The 21,365-nt window shown below is 34.1% G+C and overlaps 1 protein-coding gene across 15 annotated transcripts in view; it reads left to right on the top strand.

Annotated features, from left to right (window-relative positions):
- HFM1 (helicase for meiosis 1) overlaps positions 1-21,365 on the top strand; it is a 114,089-nt gene that overhangs the window by 7,306 nt on the left and 85,418 nt on the right. For 9 of the 15 annotated variants that reach the window (XR_006601817.1, XR_006601818.1, XM_013056164.2 and 6 more), the window contains 9 exons: positions 227-339; positions 1,819-2,131; positions 9,259-9,524; positions 9,953-10,000; positions 18,629-18,699; positions 19,168-19,300; positions 20,114-20,265; positions 20,837-20,914; positions 21,129-21,287. Coding sequence is in view for 13 of the 15 variants with exons in the window: in XM_013056156.2 (XP_012911610.1) it covers positions 227-339; positions 1,819-2,131; positions 9,259-9,524; positions 9,953-10,000; positions 18,629-18,699; positions 19,168-19,300; positions 20,114-20,265; positions 20,837-20,914; positions 21,129-21,287 (1,333 nt within the window). In the remaining 2 variants the exon portion in view is untranslated. Of the gene's footprint in view, positions 1-226; positions 340-1,818; positions 2,132-8,500; positions 9,525-9,952; positions 10,001-18,628; positions 18,700-19,167; positions 19,301-19,652; positions 20,266-20,836; positions 20,915-21,128; positions 21,288-21,365 lie in introns of those variants that run through there. The other 6 variants (XM_013056162.2, XM_013056167.2, XM_013056160.2 and 3 more) reach the window with 6 other exon arrangements.

Here is a 21,365-nt window from a genome sequence, read left to right as displayed (position 1 = left end):
AGCCATTATTTAGGTAGCATATCTCACATAGCAGTGTCATTAATCATATGACACACAAGGGAAAAAAGATTGAGAACACTCCTGTGTATAAAGATACATCAAAATCACCGTAGAAAATTAATTTATAGGTTGTTCATCTAAGAGTCTGTAATTGAGTAATGTTTAATTAATAGCTTCTGATATAACTTTATTAACATATATATTCACACTTTTATATTTTATATAGCCATCCAGACAATGAAGAATCATTGGATTGGTTTCTCCCACCTGCTCCATTGATTTCAGAAATTCCAGATACTCAGGCATTGGAGGAGGAAATAGGAAGTCATAAACCGTTAGGTAAACTATCACATACTTGTTATGAAGTTAAACCTGTGCAGCTCATGTCAGTGTAAAATAATCTAGTAACACATTAAAGTGTTAATTCCTTTATTTTAATGAAATAAAATGATACTTTATTCAAAATAGTGCTCACCAAATCTTAAAATCAAAAACATCTTTCTTCTCCATATATACATATACGTACATATACATATTGTATATATATAGTACACTATCACAAACATGTACTATTGCATGAATTTGTTTCCTCTTATTATTAAAGTTGTCATTGCCATTTAGTTTTTGTCTTGCCTTTTACTAAAGGTAGGATCTTCTGACTTAGAAAACCACATTCTTGAAAAAAAAGAAGATGCAGAGTATTTTATATAGTTTGGTAACATTTTTATAAAGTTAAAGACAAGCATATTCTGGGGCACCTGGGTGGCTCAGTGGGTTAAAGCCTCTGCCTCCGGCTCGGGTCATGATCCCAGGGTCCTGGGATCGAGCCCCGCATCAGGCTCTCTGCTCAGCAGGGAGCCTGCTTCCTCCTCTCCCTCTGCCTGCTTCTCTGCCTGCTTCTCTGCCTACTTGTGATCTCTATCTGTCAAAAAAAATAAATAAATAAAATTAAATAAATAAATAAATAAATAAATAAATTGATTAAAAAAAAAGACAAGCATATTCAAACAGTATATGTGATCTTATGTGATATTATTGATAAAATTTTTGATTTTTCAAATTTGATGGTAATTCATATATGTTACCTTATTAACCTTTGTAACTTGTGTATATTTTATACATGAAAATATGCATTTCATTTATATTCTCATATATACCAAATAATACATAGTATACACAGGCATATATATACTATATATATACATAGATGGTAAAACAAATTTAAGCCCTAACAATGCCTGCAGATTCCTCCCAACCTTTCAAGATGCCTGTAAAATCTCTGTAAAGAAACCTTTAAAATTTTTTCACCCTGATAAAAGCATTCCTTTATCTTGATTTTAGAAGCAATACTACAAAGTTAAAAACATTGCATCATGTATTTAATACTGAATCAAATCCAGTATTGTATATGATTGGTCATTATATTTCTATGTGTAAATCGGTAATGTAAATATTCAAATCCTCCTAATTGTATAATTATATCATTTGTAGTTGGTAAAATACTTAAAAGGTATAATAATGGTTATTTCTCTGAGTCAGAAATTAAACCTATTTTATAATGTAGGTTTTTTTTATAAATTTCAAATTTCAGTAAATCTTAATTTGAGTGCCCTTCAGTGATATAGTATACAATAACAGTACCAATCACCTATAGTTCAAAACCGTATTTGGTGTTATAGATTATCTTGATATTGTATGAATAACTTTCATGTTTACCTTGTTAGCTGTTTGAAAATTTTTGTTAAATTTTTTCATGGTCATTTTGAGAATTTATCTTCATGGAGAACATATATTAATTAATGTATTCCATTTTTGTAGGTCAGGAAGAGAAGCCAAAAATGTTACCATCAAATTTAAAGATAACTAATGAAAACACAAATTATATTTCACCAACACAAAAATTCCAGTTTGCCTTTTCCTTAAATAAATATGAAGCAGGTGATCTGAATTTAGGAGGAGCAGGTAACGATGACTTATCACATGTTCCTGGCAAGCTGACATATGGTATTTATCAGAAATACAAAAATCACGTTAGCACTGAAATAATACCTGAGAAAAGTGTTCCAGATAATACAAAATTATTTAATTTTGCAGAAGGTAAAGGAGAGAGCACGTCAGCCTTCCGAAAAAGGTAATTAATTAAATTAATTACAGAATATTCAGTGATAAAGTTGAACATTTATGGTATGTCCAAATGTATGAAGTATGATAGAATCTAAATGAGAAAAAATCAACAAATAGGGTTTACTGTATATGAGATGCTCTGTTAACTCTGGGATTCTAGTCATAGGTTCTTGTCTTCAGAGAGCTTCAACTTAATGGGGAAAGGACAAATAATTTAAAATAATTGATTAAGTACTTTATAATACAACAATTATTTTTATGAAGTATATAGTTAGAGCAAAGGGTCTCAAAATTTTTCAAACTTTTTGCCGTAAGGACCCTTTACACTTAAAAATTACTGAGGATTCTCAACAGTTTTTATATATATTGGTTACATCTATCAATATTTAACCATATTAGAAATGAAAACTCAAAAAATTTAAAAAGCAAACAGTACTTTACTGATATTATGAAAATTGTTTTGATCCTACATACTCTCTGAAAGAGTCTCAACTTTCCTTTGAGAATTACTGTTACAGCATATCACATGGGGTCCTAATCTGTTCTGAAGCATCAGGGAGGGCTTTCTTGAAGAAGTGGTATTTAAACTTAACTTTGGGATACCTGGGTGGCTCAGTCGGTTAAGCATCTCCCTTTGGCTCAGGTCATGATCCCAGAGTCCCAGGATCACATCCTGCATCAGGCTCCCTGCTCAGCGGGGAGTCTACTTCTTCCTCTGAACTTCCAACCTCTTGTACTTTCTCTCTGTCTCTCAAATAAATAAATAACATCTTAAAAAATTCAAAAACAAAAATTTAACCTTAAGGAGGAATAGAATTAAACTAAGGGCAAACGAAGGAGAGTACTCTAGGCAGAAAGAATAATAAGTGCAAAAGACCTAAAGTAGCACAGAGCTTGGCCTATTCTTAGAAAATTTCCTTTTGTGTAAAATCAGAGAGAATGTGGAGAGGTAAGGTTTGGAGAGGTCGAGTCATTCAGAATCATGTAGGCTGCCATAAACTTTGTGCTTTTTCTTAAGGCACTATTTCTTAAGCTGTGGCCTGTGCACCCACCATATCAGAATCATCTGAAGTACTTGTTAGAAATTGGGGTCCTGAGTCCTACCTTAGGCCTGTTGAATCACAGTCTATATAAAGGTAGGGAGGGGACCCAGGAATTGTCATTTTAAACAATTTTTCTAGATGATTGTTATGCACAATAAAGTTTGAGAGCTAGAATTCTAAAATTCTACATTTTAAGTAGAGGAGTAAAATTGTATTTTTTTAAAAATTTAAAGTGTATTTTGGCAATCAGTATGATGAATTAGAAGGAACTAAAATACGTTGTAAAAGGTCACTTAGAAGGTTTTTATTAATCTAGGTGAGAGAGAATGGGAGAGTGATGTAGACTGTGGTAGCAGAAATGAGAGAGTTCAGAGTGATTTAAGAGATAAAAATCCCATAGGACCTAAATGATTATTAGATATGACATCTGATTCATGGTTTTCTGACTTGAACCAGAATGATGAAGGATGGTAGTGCCCTTTCATGATGTGGAAAACTATAAAGGAAGAACAGGTTTGGGGGAAGGTGATGAGTACAGATTTGGACATGTTGAGTTTGAGTACCTATAAATTGTCCAGATAGGGAATTGGATGTATGGGTTTAAAGATTCAGAAGAGATCTAACTGATAGGTTTTGTTTTCTCTGTGATGTAAGAGGTGAGTCGTTTGTGGAGTTTGAGGGGAAAAAGTGGGAATATTGAACAAGTATGAGAAGAGTGGAAGAGGGGCGCCTGGGTGGCTCAGTGGGTTAAGCCACTGCCTTCGGCTCAGGTCATGATCTCAGGATCCTGGGATCGAGTCCCACATTGGACTCTCTGCTCGGCAGGGAGCCTGCTTCTCTCTCTCTCTCTTTCTCTCTCTCTCTGCCAGCCTCTCTACCTACCTGTGATCTCTGTCAAATAAATAAATAAAATCTTTAAAAAAAAAAAAAAAGAGAAGAGTGGAAGAGATTATTAATAATGGGAAAGCAATCCAATTAGAATAATGGTAGGCTTGTTGGACACTCTAATTTTAGTATATGTGCGGCCGAAGCGAGCACTTTGTTGAACACTCTAAAGGGCCCAATGGAAGTTGATGTCTATGAATTTTTTTTGTAACAGTTCTATTAAGATACTACTCAGGGTGCCTAGGTGGCTCAGTTGGTTAAGTGCCAATTCTTGGTTTTGCCCCAGGTCATGATTTCAGGGTTGTGAGATTGAGCCCTGCCTGGGGCTCCTTGCTCAGCATGGGATGCTTGAAATTCTCTCCTTCCCCCTTTACCCCTCCCCCTGCTTGCCCTTACTCTCTCAAACAAATAAATAAATCAAATCTTAAAAAAGGGAGATACAACTCATATAAAATTCACTCTTCTGAAATGTACATTCATGGGTTTTTAGAATATTCACAGAGTTGTATAATCATCACTACTATCTAATTTTAAAATATTTTCATCTCCCCAAAGAAACTGTATTCATTATTGTTTACTTCCCTTTCCGACTCCTGTCTGTCTTTTTTTCACTTAGCATAAGGTTCTCAAGGTTTATCCATATTACATTGTGTATCAATACTTTATGTTTTATGGTCAAATAATATCCATTCAGTGGACAGTGCAGCATTTTTTCCATTATCGATTGTTGGACATTTGAGTTATTTCCACTTTTTGACTATTATTAATGTTGCTGTGAACATTCATGTACAAGTTTTTGTGTGAATATATTTTTGTAATTCTTCTGGATTTATGCCTAGAATTGGAATTGCTGGCTCATATGGTAACTATATACTTAACTTTTTTGAGAAATTGCCAGATTATTTTCCAAAATAACTGTACCACTTCATAATCCTACAAGCAATATGTGAGGGTTCCAATTTCTCTGTCCTTGTAAGTAGTTGTTATTATTCATCTTTTTTGTTGTAGCCATCCCAGTGGGTTTGAAGTGGCATCTCACTGATTAGCATTTCCCTAATGACCTATGAGATTGGGCATCTTTTCATGTGATTATTGGCTAGTTGTGTATTACCTTTGGAATAATATCTGTTCAAATCCTTCATTTTTAATTGGGTTTTCTGTCTTTTTATTGTTGAGTTGTAAGAGTTCTTTATATATTCTGGATAAAAGTCTCTTATCAGCTGTATGACTTGCTAATATTTCTCCCATTCTCTGTGTTGTTTTTCACTTTTTGATTATGTCCTCAGCAGTTTTAAATTTTGATGAGGTCCAGTTTATATAATTTTTCTTTTGTTGCTTGGGCTTTTGGTGTCATAGCCAAGAAATCATTGCTTAATTCAAGGTTGTATAAAGATTTACTACTGCATTTTCTTATAAGATTTTTATAGTTTTAGCTCTTACATTTAGGTCTGTAATTTTTTTTTAAGGATCTTATATATTGATTTATTTTAGAGGGAGAGAGAGAGTGCATGAGCAGGGGGAGGAGCAGAGGGAAAAGGACAAGCAGACTCCATCCTGAGTGCAGAGCCTGACATGAAGCTTGATCCCAGAATCCTGAGATAATGACCTGAGCCGAAATTAAAAGTCCAATGCTCAACTGACTGAGCCACCCAGGTGCCCCTGTTCACCTCTGAAGCTTTCTGAACCCCCTGTCATTTATGGGTTTTTCCTTCATGGTAGTTTTATTAGGTGTGCATGATTGATAAATCATTGGCCATTGGTGATGGAACTCAATCTCCATTCCTCTTTCTTCCTTGGGTATCACAGATGAGGCTAAAAGTTTAGCCTTCTCTAATTAGGGTTTATTTTTCTCTGACAGTTAACCCCATCCTGAAGCTATCTAGGGGTCCTACAAGAGTTACTTCATTAGCGTAAACTCAGGTATGATTGGAAGGGGTTTGTCATGAATAACAAAGATGCTTTTTATCACTACTGTCCCACAGAAAATTCCAAGGGTTTTAGGAGCTCTGTGCTAGGTACTGGGAACAAAGACCAAATGTATATTTCCTATTATACTAACTAGGAAACTATCTACTAAATAAAGGCTTATTTCTGGGCTCTCAGTTATATTCCACTGACCAATATTTGCATGAATACATATCCCACACTGTCTTGATTACTGTAGCTTTGTTGTAAAGTTTTAAATTGGGATGTGTGAGTCCTCCAACTTTATTCCTTTTTTCAAGATTTTTTTTTTTTTTTTTTTTTTTTTAAATATTTTATTTATTTATTTGACAGAGAGAGATCACAAGTAGGCAGAGAGGCAGGCAGAGAGAGAGAGAGGGGAGGAAGCAGGCTCCCTGCTGAGCAGAGAGCCCGATGCGGGACTCGATCCCAGGACCCTGAGATCATGACCTGAGCCGAAGGCAGCGGCTTAACCCACTGAGCCACCCAGGCGCCCAAGATTTTTTTTTTTTTTTTTTAAACTTCTCTGGGTTCTTTGCATTTTCAGATGAATGTTGTGATACATTAGTAAATTTCTGCAAAGAAGTCAGCTGGGATTTTGATGGGGATGGTATTGAATCTGTAGATCAACTTGAAGAGTATTGCCATCTTAATAATGTTAAGTCTTCTAGTCTATGAACATGAGTTATCTTTCCATTTATTTAGATTTTCTTTAATCTCTTTTTATGATATTGTGAGATTTTCAGTGGACAAGTCAAACTTGTTTTGTTAAGTTTATTTCTGAGTATTTTGCTCTTTTTGATGCTATTATAAATGGAATTAAAAAGGTTTTTTTTCAGATTGTGCATTGCGAGTGTTTAAACATCAGCAATTGATTTTGGTATATTGATCTTATATCTACAGTCTTGCCGATGATGACTCTCAGTTTTATTGTTCAGAGTGTTGTGTCATCTCCCTAACTTCTTTTTCCAGTAGTGTTCCCCTGCCCTGCTGCAATTATTTTAAAAAGTAGGTAGATTCACCTAGGATTGAGGTTTTGCAAGATAAGGATGTTAAAAGAATAAAGAGGAATTGGAGTTTAGAATATTAGTAAAAGAGTGGTTAAAAAGATAGGCCATGGGATCTAAGTCCATTAAAGGTAGATGAGAAAAGAGAAGGGAAGATAGTTGGGGGAAAAAAAAGAGGTTCATTAAAGTAAATTTGTTTTTTTACTTCATTGGTAGCTTGTGTAAACAAGCTGAAAGAGTAAGAAGCTGTGGTCAGAGAATGATATATTGGAATGATTGATATGAGAGGAGGAGCAGTTCTGGATAATGACAGTGTTTAAGATGAGAGAATAGGTGAATGAAATTGTTTGAAGTAGAAAGCAACTGTAGATGAATGCCTAAGAAATGAAGAGGAGAGGATTTTGAATGGCTTATCTGTATGAATGTTGAAGTAATGGAGATGGTGGCAGAATTTGGAATTGATAGGAAAAGATTCTTAAGTGACCAGATGTTGCTATATGATATATGCCACGAGGAGGGTTACAAAGTGTTATAACTAGTTGGCACAGATACTTCTATAAGAGAAGAGAAGAATAATGATGCAGATTTTGGATGGAGAAGGCACAGACTCTCAATCCTCAAGTACATTTGGTGTGGAAAAATTAGTAATTTCTACTTAAGTTTTTTAAGAAGCAAGAATTTTTTAGGGTAATGCAATATTTTTGTTAAGACCAGGAAGTAATTATAGCAATGAGTGAAGAAGTTGAGGATGTAGGGGAGTTTATGGAGTGTGAATTCTAGAGGAACTAGGAAGAATCTGAGGTCCAGAGAATTTAGGTGACTAGCACATGGATAATATTTTTATAGTTCACAAAACTTATTTCAAACTCTAAATCACACAGCTAGAAAGTGGAGGAGCTCTGGATTTAAACCCAGTTTGTCTGTTTCCAAAGTCCATGCTTTTAACTGATATGACTGCATATAGCAAGGAGTCATCCTGTGGCGTAAGTTGTTTTTCTTATCCTCAATACCATTTCATAATCAGATTCTACTCTATTATTCAAGGCTAATCATCTGTTTTTGAATTTCTATCTTCATTGATAGAAGGATGCTTTGAAGGATAGAACAACCCTACAGTTTGTTTTAAAGTGTATTTCTTGTTCTATAGTGTTTTTAAAGACTCCTGCTTTCTTATATGGAAACATGTCATTAAAAATTAATAGTAAAAATAATTTAGAAAGTGTTCTGTATTTGCACAATACTTGTTTGGATGTCATTTCTTATAGAATTCTGTAAGACTGATATCTTCTGTCATCCCTAATACTTATTTTGTAAGATACAAATATTACATTAGGAAATTTACTTTTCAAATTTTATTTGTTTTCTGAGATAGAGAGGATGAGAGTACACATATCCATATGTGCACAAGCAGGGTTGGAAGGGGCAGAGGGAGAGAGAGAGAGAATTTTAAGCAAGCTCCATACCCTACATGGGGCTCAATCTGAGGACCCTGAGATCATGACCTGAGCCTAAATCAAGAGTTGGATGTTTAAATGACTGTGCCACCCAGGCACCCCTGTATTAGGAACTTTAATGGTCACTTCGTATCTTAGGGCTATGGTGAACAAATTAGTTTGATGGGTTGGCTTTTGATCAGTTCGATATAATAAATTGCAATTGTAAAGATGGCCTTTGTTTTCTAGAACTTTGCAAAGAAAATAGTTCTTTGCAAAGTGTTCTTGACAGTGATACTTACTTAGTGTTATACTAAAGTGATTATTGAATAATGTTTGGGAAGTTGATGCTGTTCTGACAAGAAGCCACAATACCTGACTACATGGGCCTCTCCATCCAGTTGCCTTTGTATTCTTAAGATGTAGTGGATAGGTCTTCTGAGTGTGAATGATCCAAGAGCCCCAGCAGAAGAGACAGTATCTTTTATGACCTGCCCTTGGAAGTCATGCACTTGTACTTCCTCAGTACTCTACCAGTCATTTAATTCTGTCCTGACTCAAAGTCCTAATTTTAAAAGGATGCGACTAGCAGGAAACAGGTCTTGGAAGTTGGCTTCTACAAATGGATTTGAGTTTTCACTTCTAAAAGTGAAAAGACATAATTCAGTGGTAAATTTGTCAAGTCGTATTTTAGGGGAATGCTTAAATTTTATGTTTGAATAAACCACAATCTATGGGCATTTTTCAAAGGACCAATTTTATGCTAGTTTTTCCCCTTCTAAGCAACTGTTCAAGGGCAAACTTTTTTTTTTTTTTTTTTAGGTTGTTTAAAATATCTGATAATATACATGAGGGTGTTAACTCTAATGACAGTACAAACTTGGACTCTCCTGTTGGCTCAGTGAAAGTTGCCCCAACAGAAATGAGCAAAGGGGAATCATGGAAATGTAGCAGTAGTAAACAGAAACATCAATATTCAGACATTAACATGTTTACAGCAAGCAATACTCTTTCTGCTTCTGAAATCAGGGAAGAGATATTCAGAACACCAACTTTTGCAGTTGCATCCCAGCCTCATGAAGTTCAAGGTAATTCCTTGCTTTTTTCAGTTGGTTTTATGATAGAACAAGCTAGTCTGTATTTCTCAGCATAAGGAAGAATATAAAAACATAAATACAAAAGTAAAGAATACAAAAATGAAAAAAAGAAAAAATAAAATGAATACAAAAAATAATAAAAAATGCAGTTTTTGCATTTCTTAATCTATTGCATTTTTTTAAACTATGATCTAGGGTGCCTGGCTGGCTCAGTTGGTAGAGCATGTGACTCTTGGTGTAAATGTCATAAGTTCAAGCCCTGTGTTAGGTGTGGAGCCTACTTAAAAAAATAAAAAATGAAATAAACTATGATCTAATATTTAACTGTGCTCTTAATAAAAAGTTATACTAGTTTTATTGAGGCAGTTTGTATGGAAGAGATTAAAAATACCTATATAAATAAGTAGAATTATTTTTAGGAGTAACAGAAAATGATACAGATTCCTTGAAGGCTGTCACAGAAATCCGTATCCTTTATTTTACTATAGCAGCTTTATATTTGAAATCATAAATTTGTAAGCATGTTATTTTATTGTGTCGGTGTTTATTTTATTGACAAAGAAAACGAGGGGAAAGTGCATCTTTTGGGCCATGTAAGAGACCCAGTGTGTGAGAGAGTCAGTGCTGCTCAAAGTGTGGCAGGCTAGTGCTGGTTTGTGAACTGCTTGTTACGAGTTTGTGACAAGATAAGTATAGAAATGAAATTTGTATCATTGCCTGCATTCTGAGCATATTTCCTTAGATACAGATCATTTCCTACACTTTGGGTAAGGATAGTATATTGGGATAAACATGGGTAGGGGAAATAAATGAAAATGGGATATTCTGTGGATTGGGTATATTTTTTACATATCTAGCATTTTTTGAATGAAATTTACGGTTTATACCTATGGTATCATTTACATCTCTGGGCATTTCCAATATAAATATTTTGAGTATATACGTATATTCTGGAGATAACATCGTCTTTGCTTTTTTGATATCTCATGTATGTCTATAACAGTGTGCTTGTTGTTTTTTATTATAATCCAGTGACTGTGACTATTATGGGACCATCCCTATGACTTATGAACTTGAAGGGAAGGGCCATCCCTTGTTTATCTTCCTATCTCCAAATATACTGAAAGGCAGGTAAAGGAAGTTATTTTGACAAAAGAGTAGCCATGAGCCAAGATGAGGGTAAAATAGTGTGGAATATGTTAGAAAGAACAAGCATTCCAGTTTGGCCGGAATAAAAGCTATGATTACAGGAGTAATAGGACATAATGATTGAAAGGTATCCCAGGATCAGGTTATTTAATGCCTTGGATACCAAGGTCAAGAGGTTTTGTTTGCTTTTTAATTTTTTGAACAATGAGGAGAAACCATGCAGTATTTTGAGCAAGTCAAGTTATATCATCAAAACCATGCTTTTGGAATATGGAATTAATGACTCAAAGCTGGGTAAGGCTCCAGACTCCACAAAAGTTATTGTCTAGTTGGCAGAACAGTAAATGAATTCTTCCTGAGCTGGAGGAATCTAGGGGAGAATTATTCTAGTCCAGGATACTCAGGAGACTGAGTCCATTCTGAGGTATGGTTAGAAAATATTTGCCTGACTTGGGATGCCTGGGTGGCTCAGTCGGTTGAGCATCCGTCTTTGGCTCGGGTCATTATCCCAGGGTCCTGGGATTGAGTCCAGCATGGGGCTCCTTGCTCAGTGGAGAATTTGCTTTTCTCTCTCTGCCTGCTTTGCCTGTTTCTGCCTGCAGTTCTCCCTCTCTCTGACAAATAAATAAAATCTCTAAAAAAACTTATTTGCCTGACCAATCATGAAAATTTTCCTGCAAACAGATAACTAAGTTAGAATGGGGGAAGAGAACAATAAAGGGTTATACATGATATATCATAACTTCAGATATAGTCAGCTTTTAGTGTTTCTGTTCAGCATGGTGTCTCAATCCTGCTGTGCTTTCTTCTCTCTGGTGATCTAAATATGGTTGGAACATAGGAAATTTGTTAGTCTTAAACAGGTAAAAGTTAGTTTCATTATGTGTATGATGAGAAAGTCTTCTTATCCCTTAGTTCAACTTGATAATAGGACAGTAACTTTTGAAGCATTTTAAAGATCTTTTTTTTTTTTTTAAGATTTTTTTTAATTTATTCATTTGACAGACAGAGATCACAAGTAGGCAGAGAGGCAGGCAGAGAGAGAGAGGAAGGGAAGCAGGCTCCCTGCTGAGTAGCTGAGCAGAGAGCCCAACTCGGGGCTCGATCCCCAGACCTCGAGACCATGACCGGAGCCGAAGGCAGAGGCTTTAACCCACCGAGCCACCCAGGCATCCCAATGAAGTGTTTTAAAGATATTAATGCTATATTAGCTCAGCTGAAATGTATCTATTGTTTAGGTCTCTGTTAGTTAAAAATACTGTGCTCTTGTTGCATTGATTTGTTGTTCAAAAAGTTCATTTGTGGTCAAAATCACAGGACTACTTTTTATTATTTCTAAGTATGTATTTAAAGTGGAAGACTAAGTGCTTTTCATGATAATTTAAGGGTTTTGGAATTACTTGGACACAGCATATTTTCTAATTCTTTTATAATATTTTACTATATTTGAATCCCTAGGACAATAAAAGTTTTCTCAGATTGATTTTGCTATAGTAGTCTATAATTTTCAATTCTGCAGACGTTTTCCTACCTGTTATAACATATAATTGCAGTGACACTGCTGAGAGTTTGTTGAACAAAAGGAGAAATTTGATATCAAGTATTTATAGTAATGATAAATGATGTTAGTAGTTCAGTTTTCTCATGAGCTGGAAAACTAATTCTATACTCTGAATCAAAGATTCATTTTTGTGAATGTAAATTGATGTGGAACTACCTAATGAGAGAAAAAACCAGCATGATGGCCCACTTGTGGGCTTGTTACAAATAAATATTTTATCGGAAGAAACATATTTTGAAGGAAAAATGAGATTCTTTCAAAAGCTTGATGGATTGACAAACTCAAAATTACACTTTTGTTTTGACACAAATATTCTGATACTCTGTATAAGTGAAAATAAAATGAAGATTTGTATATTATCTGCTTGATTTAATAAACTCAAAGCTATATTAATTGAGTGCTTACTATAAGCCAGGCACTGTTCTAGGTATTTGGAATATGTCAGTTAAGAAAACAGATAATGAATCCTTGCCTTGAGGGGTTAACATTCATTCTTGGGATGGGGGTGGGGGAGAAGACTGATCTGAACAATTCTAACAGTGTATAAATAAGTCATATAGTATGTTAGAAGGCATTGAGTAATTTGGAAAATGAAAAAGTGGAGCAGAGTAAAGAAGATGAAATTGGGGATTGAAGGCTCAAGATTAGAATTAAGTAGAGTAATTTGGGTAGGCCTTCTTGAGAAGGAGAGATGTAAACAATTGAAGGAAGTGAAAGAGCCAAGGAAATAAGGAGGGAAGCAGTCTAGGTGGAGGGAAGGCCTTAACAGCAGGAACATGGCTGGTGTTTTGAAGAACAGAAAGGAGTCCAATTCAGCTAGAAGGAATTTGTCAGAGGCGAGAGTAGTAGGACCTGAGATCACAATCACAAAGACGGAGGGGAGACCAAAGATCATGTAAGGCCTTGTAGTCATATGCTTTGACAAAAAGTGGGCAAATGAGCAGAGAAGTAATATGTTCTCATTTAACCTTTTAACAAGATCACTTACTACAGTCCATCAATTTTTGTATATATGTACATAAAAATAAAATTGCTGGAATAACTGTGTATTTGTATTCTCAGATGTATTATGTTTTATGTTTCCTAATAGATTATAACAGCCTCCATTGTAAGAACTCTTCTTCTTAATAGCTTCCCACAGCTTTCTAAATCCAGTAATGTATTTTGCATATAGTATTTAATAAATGTAGTTGATAGATGTGACTCAGACTGAGAATACCACGTAAGTACAAGTATCTACCAAGCTGACGTTAGACTCTCACCTTGGAGAGGGGACAGTTTAGTGTTCATATCTATTAATATTTTTGAGTTTTCTTACAAAGGAAGGACAGTTTAAGTTCTTGTAGAGCCAATATGCTGATAGTTGCAAATAAATCCACCACTCAGTACAACCAAATTATTGAAAACAAAGGGATTCAGGGTTAGGTGACCAGAAACACATCTCAGCTAATGAAAGACAACTAAAATTAAAAAGTTAAAACAGTTAAAAGTGAAAAGTTAAAAAGTGAAATTGAGAACTTTAAAGGAGATATAAAAATTGCCTAATCAACATGAATAAGAAAACACCACTCTGCAAAAGGTAAAGTGTACACTTAGTTTTGATATACTGGCAAATATGCAACTTTCTACATCTTTTCCATCAGATTTAATAGTCAAATTTTAATTGTCAAATTATAACCCTTATATAAACCTTGTTTCTGCACCGGGACATTTTTTCAGAATATGGATTGTTACTGGGGACTCTAATAATTTCTGTTAATTTCTCCCCCCACTGACTTTATTAATGTGTAATTGACAAATATATTTAGTTTGTCTAAATTAACAAACTGTTTAGTTTGAAGTAGTACACTTGATATGCTGTATCACATGTACGATATGATAATTTGACATATGTTGCATTATAATAGATGCCACCATCAAGTTAGTTTCCACCCTCCATCATCTTCCATATTTACTTTTTTAAATTTTATAATTCAGTGCTATCAACTTTAGTCACCATGTCATACATTAGAACCTTACCTTATTAATCTTACAGCTGAAAGTTTATACCTTCTTATTAGCCTCTTTCTATTTCTCCCATGTCCCCAGCCCCTGTCAACCACCATTCTGCTCTCTGTTTCTATGAGTTTGGTCTTTTGTGTTTTTTTAAGAGTCCACTTATAAGTGATACTATGCAGTATTTGTCTTTCTCTTTCTGGCTTAATTCGTTTTGCATAATGGTCTTCAGGTTCATCCAATTTGTCAAAAAAGGCAGAATTCCCTTCCTTTTTAAGGCTGAATAGTATTTTATTGTGTGTGTATGCATATGTGCATAAGTGTGTGATATATATATTTATTATATATATAAAATATATGTACATCACATTTTCTTTATCCGTTTGTCTCTTTGCAGACACTTAAGATTATTTCTGAATCTTGGTTATTGTGAATAATGCTGCAGTGAACATGGGATTACAGTTTTCTGTTTGAGATACTGATTTTGCTTCCTTTGAATATGTGCTCTAAGGGCACCTGGGTGGCTCAGTCTGTTAAGTGTCTGACACTTGATTTCATCTCAGGTCTTAATCTTAGGGTTGTGAGTTCAAGCCCCACATTGAAAGTGTACCCAAAAGTGAAATTGCTGAATCATAAGATAGTTCTATTTTTAATTTTTGAAGGAACCTCCATACTGTTTTCCATAATAGCTGTACCCCTTCACATTCCTACCTACAGTGTACAAGTGTTCTCTTTTCTCCATATCCTCACTAGCATTTATTTTTTGTCTTATTGGTAAATGGTATCCTAACAGGTGTGAGGTGATCTCTCATTGTGGTTTTAATTTGCATTTCCCTGATGATTCGTGATGTTGAGCACTTTTTATTTACTGTTGGCCATTTGTGTCTTCATTTGTGTCTTCTTTGGAAAATTGTCTGTTCAGGCCTTTGCCCATTTTTAAATTAGGTTATTTGTTTTTTGCTATTGAGTTGTATGAGTTCTTGTGTATTTCGGATATTAACCCCTTATCATACATATCGTTTACGAATATTTTATCCATAGGCTGCTTTTTTATTTTATTGATGGTTTCCTTTACTGCGCAGAAGCTTTTTAGTTTGAAGTAGTATACTTGTTTATTTTCACATTTGTTGCCTTTGCCTTTGGTTTTAAATCTAAAAAAAATAATTGCCAAAACTAGTGTAGGGAAGTTTGTTCCCAATGTTTTCTTCTAGGAGTTTTAGGATTTCAGGCCTTATATTCAAGTGGTTAATTCACTTTGAATTGATTTTTGTAAATAATGTAAGGGATCCATTTTTATTCTTTTGTCTGTGGATATTCAGTTTTTCCAATACCTTTTATTGAAGAAGTTATCTTTTCCCAGTTCTTGGCTACTTTGTTGAAAATTTATTGACCATATCTGCACAGATTTATTTCTAGCCTATCTATTCTGTCTCATTGACCTAGCTGTCTGGTTTTTATGCCAATACCATCCAGTTTTTGATTACTGTAGCTTTGTAATACAGTTTGAAATCAAGAAGTATAATGCCTCTGGCTTTATTCTTTCTCAAGATTGCTTTGGCCATTTGGGGTCTTGTGTAACTCCATATGAATTTTAGGATTTTTTTATATTTCTCTAAAAAATGCAGTTGGAATTTTGATAAGGATTGAATTGAATCTGTAGATTGCTTTGGCAGTTTACAGTTTAGCAATATCAGTTCTTGAATCCTTGAACATGGAATATCCTTCCAATTATTTGTGTCTTCAGTTTCTTTCATCACTGTCTTATAGTTAATGGTTAAATTTATTCATTAGCATTTTATTTTTAATGCTATTGTAAATGGGATGATTAGCTTTATTCCTTAGTATTTTATTTTTTGATGCTATTGTAAATAGGATGGTTTTCTTCACTTCTTTCTGATATTTTGTTTTTAGTGCACGGAAATGCAACTGATTTTTTTTTTGAAGATTTTATTTATTTATTTGACACACAGAGACCACAAGTAGGCAGAGAGGCAGGCAGAGAGGGAGAGAGGAGAAAGCAGGCTTTCTGCTGAGCAGAGAGCCCGATGGGGGGCTCGATCCCAGGGCCCTGGGATCATGACCTGAGCCAAAGGCAGAGGCTTTAACCCACTGAGCCACCCAGGTACCCTGCAACTGATTTTTGTATATTGATTTTGTACCCTGCAACCTTACTGAATTTGTTTATTCTAACAGTTTTATAGTGGAGTCTCTGGTGTTTTCCATATATAATATGATGTCATCTGTGAATAGAGACCGCTTTACCTCTTCTTTTCAATTTGGATACCTTTTATATCTCTTTCTTGCCCAATTTCTCTGGTTAGGATTTCCACTACTATTAAAAGTAGTGAAAGTGGGCATCCTTATCTCTTTCCTAATCTTAGACAAAAGCTTTCAGCTTTTTGCCATTGAATATGATGTTAGCTGTGGGCTTGTCATAAATGGCTTTTATTATATTGAGGGTCATTCCTTCTTTAGCCAGTTTCTGGAGAGTTTTTATCATGAAAGGATACTGTATTTGTTAAATGCTTTTTCTACATCTATTGAGATGACCATATGATTTTTTTTTAAGATTTTATTTACTTATTTGAGAGAGAGAAAGAAAGAGCACAAGCAGGGTGAAGGGCAGAAGGAGAAGCAGACTCCCCGTTATGAGCAGGAAGCCCGATATGGGACTTGATCCTAGGACTCCAGGATCATGACCTGTGGCAAAGGCAGATGCTTAACAAGCTAAGCCACCCAGGTGCCCCGATCATATGATTTTTATCTTTAACTTTTTTTTTTTAAGGTATGCTCTGTGCCCAGTGTGGGGCTTGAACTCATGACCCTAAGATCAGGAGTCACATGCTCTTCTGACTGAGCCAGCTGGGTATTCCTGATTTTCAGCTTTTTAATATGGGCGTATCATGTTGATTTATTTGTGGACATTGAACTTCTTTGTATTCCAGAAATAAATTCCATTTGATCATGTGGTTTTGACCCTTTTAATACACTGTTGAATTTGGTTTGTTAATATTTTCTAGAGGATTTTTGCATCTATATTCACTAGGAATATTGGCCTGTAATTTCCTTTTATTGTAGTATCCTTACCTGGCTTTGATATCAGTGTAAAATAAGCCCCTTAAGCTATCTTTTTTTTTTTTTCATTCTTTTTTCATTTTGCTCCTCTGACTGGATTAATTCCATTGCCCTATCTTTGAATTCATTGATTCTTTCTTCTGTTTGATCTGTCTGATGTTGAATCCTTGTGATTTCTGTTTGGTACTTTTTTTTTAATATCTTCTATGACTTTGTTGAAATTCTTACTTTGTTTATGCATTGCTTTCCTGACCTTGGTGAGCATTTTTATGTATTCTCTTAAACTACTGGATAAATCACTTATCTCTGTTTTGTTAAGTTGGGTTTCTGGAGATTTATCTTGTTCTTTTGTATGGAACATATTCCCTTTTATTTGTTTTCCTTAACCTCTATGCTGGTTTCTACACATTTGATAAAATATCCACCTCTCCCAATATTGACAGGCTGTTCTTAGGAGATGAGCCTCATCAATTAACTTAACCCAAACTCATAGTTCCCTTTCAAACTTTTCTGATCGCTCAATTCACTGTCTTTGTTCTTAGTGGCTTCTAGTAGTTGAGCTAAAATGTATCAGTGTCCCAAAGGGGAGGGTTGTAATTAGCACCTAGGTGCAGGCTGATTAAAAGCCAGAACCTGAGGTAGTAGTGAGAAAATAGAAACTGGAAATGAACATTTTTGCTGCTCCCTCTGCACTGAGTATATCTGCAGAGGAAGAGGAGTTGTTCCTGTGCCACTTAAGAACTGCTTATTTGTTTGCTATAGTACTGTGGTCTCATGGTTGCAAACCCTATTAGCTTACAGAGTTGGGTGTTTTGGGGGCTTATCCTGTGGGTGGGAGCCTTAAAGGTTGGGCCTCTAGATGTGTGATCCAAAGTCTTTGCTGGGAGAAGCTGGGAGTTGGGAGTTCCTTTCCATTTGTATGGTGCTTTGCCAAAGATGAGAGTTAGGGTAAGAGTTGTCTCAGACTTTCATACCCATTTCATTGTGGGCATTTTCATTCCCCCAGTGTGTAGGAGTCACTTAACTAATTTCTGGATTTTTCTTAGAATTGCTCCGTGTGTAACTATGTTTGGTGCATCTGTGGGAGGAGGGAAGGTTCAGGAGCCTCTTATGTTGCCATATTGGTCACTCCCTCTATATGTATTAATTCCTTTCTTATGATGTTAAAACAGCAAGTATTAAAGCCTCATCATTAAATATGATCAAAGTTAATATTAATTGAATTTTATATTAAAAGTAACCAATTAATTAGTTAATTAAAAGTAAAGAATTCTTAAAAATTCTGAAATATTTGACTCCTTAATGCTATTCTAAGCGGCAAAATTTAGAAGTGTTTTCAAGGAATTCCCATATTTCAACTATATACAATCCAAAGCCTTTGATGATGTAAGTATTTTATTATGATTTTTATTTATCTGCATCTTCTTATTTTATTGTGTACTCTCTAAGGGCAAGGACTAGATCACATTCATCTTTATGTTTCCAGTGCCATGCTCAGTGACTGGTAAACTATAGGAACTCAAAAAATGTTTGCTAAATGAATGTATGTGACTTTCATAGGTGGGGTTTGTTTATACTTATTAAATTTATAAAATTTCTCTGGAAGCTAAAGAAATTATTTTCTTCTAGGTCTAACATTATTTTCACAAATAAAACAAAATGATAAATTATTTAATAATGGTGTTTTTTTGGGAGGGTGTGGATGTAGAGTAGGGTTAGAATTTTAGTAAGTTTAGAGGTAAAAATAATTTGAATTATTATTCCAGAAAGTCTTTCTTACATATTTTCTAACAAATTGAGAGTGTGAATGAAAAATTCTATATATTCCATGATTGAATAAATTTTATTTTTTAGCTTCTTTACACAGATAGGAATTTTGTGATTTGTGCTCCAACTGGTTCTGGGAAAACTGTAGTGTTTGAACTAGCTATAACAAGATTATTAATGGAAGTCCCATTGCCATGGTCAAATATTAAAATTGTTTACAGTAAGTATTATACATTATAAGAGTAATTAATTATAATAATGAAAAACCATTGAGGCAAAAGTAAGAAATAAAGTTCAAGCCATAAGAGTTAATATTTGGTTTGCCATACATTTTTAATGAAGACCTGTCACATTTGCTCTTGTCTGTTACATTAAATTCCGAAAAAAATTTTCCCACAGTTGTAAATAAGAAGTAATATTTGAATTGACAGTTTGACCTTTACATGGTTTTTTGTTTTGTTTTTCTCCTTTTGATCTTTTTTTTAAATTTAATTTTTTTTTCAGTGTTCCAAGATTCTTGATGCAGCACACCCAGTGCTCCATATAATATGTGTTTATTTTTTAAAGGACAACAAGAACAATAAATTAAAAAATTTAGAAATTCTAAAAAATTTCCTTAGTAACCTGAATTCTTTGTTCTTAGATATATGTGTGTGTGTGTGTGTGTGTGTGTACGTGTGTGTATGTATGTGTCTGTGTGTGTGTATATATTTAAAATTTTTCATCAAAGTAATTTATGTACATGGTTAAAAAAGATAGCTTATTACAAAAAGTCTTATAATGAAAAAGCACAATCTCCTACCTTACCTCTTTCTGCTCTTAGTTACAATTCCCTGAACAATTACTTGTTTTTCTATTTTTAGTATAGCCTGCTGATTATATCTCTAAATAATATGCTTATATTGTTAACTCTTTCAATTTATTAGTACTAGGCAACACCTCGATGTTTGATCTTAATTTTATTAACCAATGTTTGTGGAAGTAATTTGAAAATTGCACTGACATTCAAAATGAATATCTTATATTGTTATAGTGGCACCAATAAAAGCCCTGTGTAGTCAGCGTTTTGATGATTGGAAAGAAAAATTTGGACCAATAGGATTGAATTGTAAAGAACTCACTGGAGATACAGTAATGGATGACCTATTTGAGATTCAGCATGCCCATATTATTATGACAACTCCAGTAGGTGTTATTTATACTCAGTTATTTCCTTGGTTTATTAGAAAATGTTTCTCTTCACCATGAATAAAAATTAAGAGAAAATACAAAGTAGAAGAAAATATATGCAATGTAAAAAAGAAACAAACATAAAAAATACTACTATTTAGGTTATATAAAGAATACTTATCAGTAAGTAAAAGACAAACTACCAAATGGGCAAAATAGACAAAATATATGAATAGGTAATTTGTTATTGAGGATAATTTGCAATCATATTTTTTGCTTGTATTCTTTTATTCAAGTATTATGTATTACAGAGGGAGGACCTTGATAGGGCTTAAAAAAGGTACTTAAACTATAATTTTGTGTATTTTTGGTTATGTAAAAAATAAATGGGGGTTTAGTTTTTTAAGCACTTATAAGACTATCAAAATTCTTTAAAGTGTTTTTTATCTTTAAATCTTTTTCAGAATACTTTTAAGACATGAATTAAACTATTGCCCATTCTTTGTATCAGGTTAAGATTTTTATTGATGTCTTAATAATATTTATTATAAATTCTTATGTTAAACCATTTGCATTTTTTCTTTAGGAAAAATGGGATAGCATGACTAGAAAATGGAGAGACAACTCTTTGGTCAAGCTGGTTAGACTCTTTCTCATTGATGAGGTAGTGAACACATCAACTTATTTTCAGAGATAAACATAAAATGATAACTAGGATGGATAGAAAGAAATAAGACATTTTTATCCAAACTCTGTTTTATCCCTTCAAATAGAAAGTCTTATTTTCTTAAGAGTGTTAATATTATTATGGATTTTAATCAACTATATAGTTTTTTAATTTTTATAGTTAATCATTTTTTTCTTGGTTTCTTTCTTAGGTACATGTTATAAAAGATGAAAATCGTGGACCAACTCTTGAAGTTGTAGTTAGCAGAATGAAAACTGTACAGTCTTTATCTCCTGCTTCTGAAAATAGTGGCATAATTACTCCAATGAGATTTGTAGCTGTATCTGCAACAATTCCAAATGCTGAGGATGTAAGTTAGAATTTTAGTATATCGGACTTTTTTATGACTAGTGAAATATTTTGTCATTTGATTCTTAGGGGGAAGTGA

Source organism: Mustela putorius, unplaced genomic scaffold (assembly GCF_011764305.1).
Source record: "Mustela putorius furo isolate JIRA1106 unplaced genomic scaffold, ASM1176430v1.1 tig00003853_pilon_pilon_pilon, whole genome shotgun sequence".
NCBI classification, from domain to species: Eukaryota; Metazoa; Chordata; class Mammalia; order Carnivora; family Mustelidae; genus Mustela; species Mustela putorius.
Note: the sequence above shows the minus strand (reverse complement) of the source record. Positions and strands in the feature narration are given on the sequence as shown.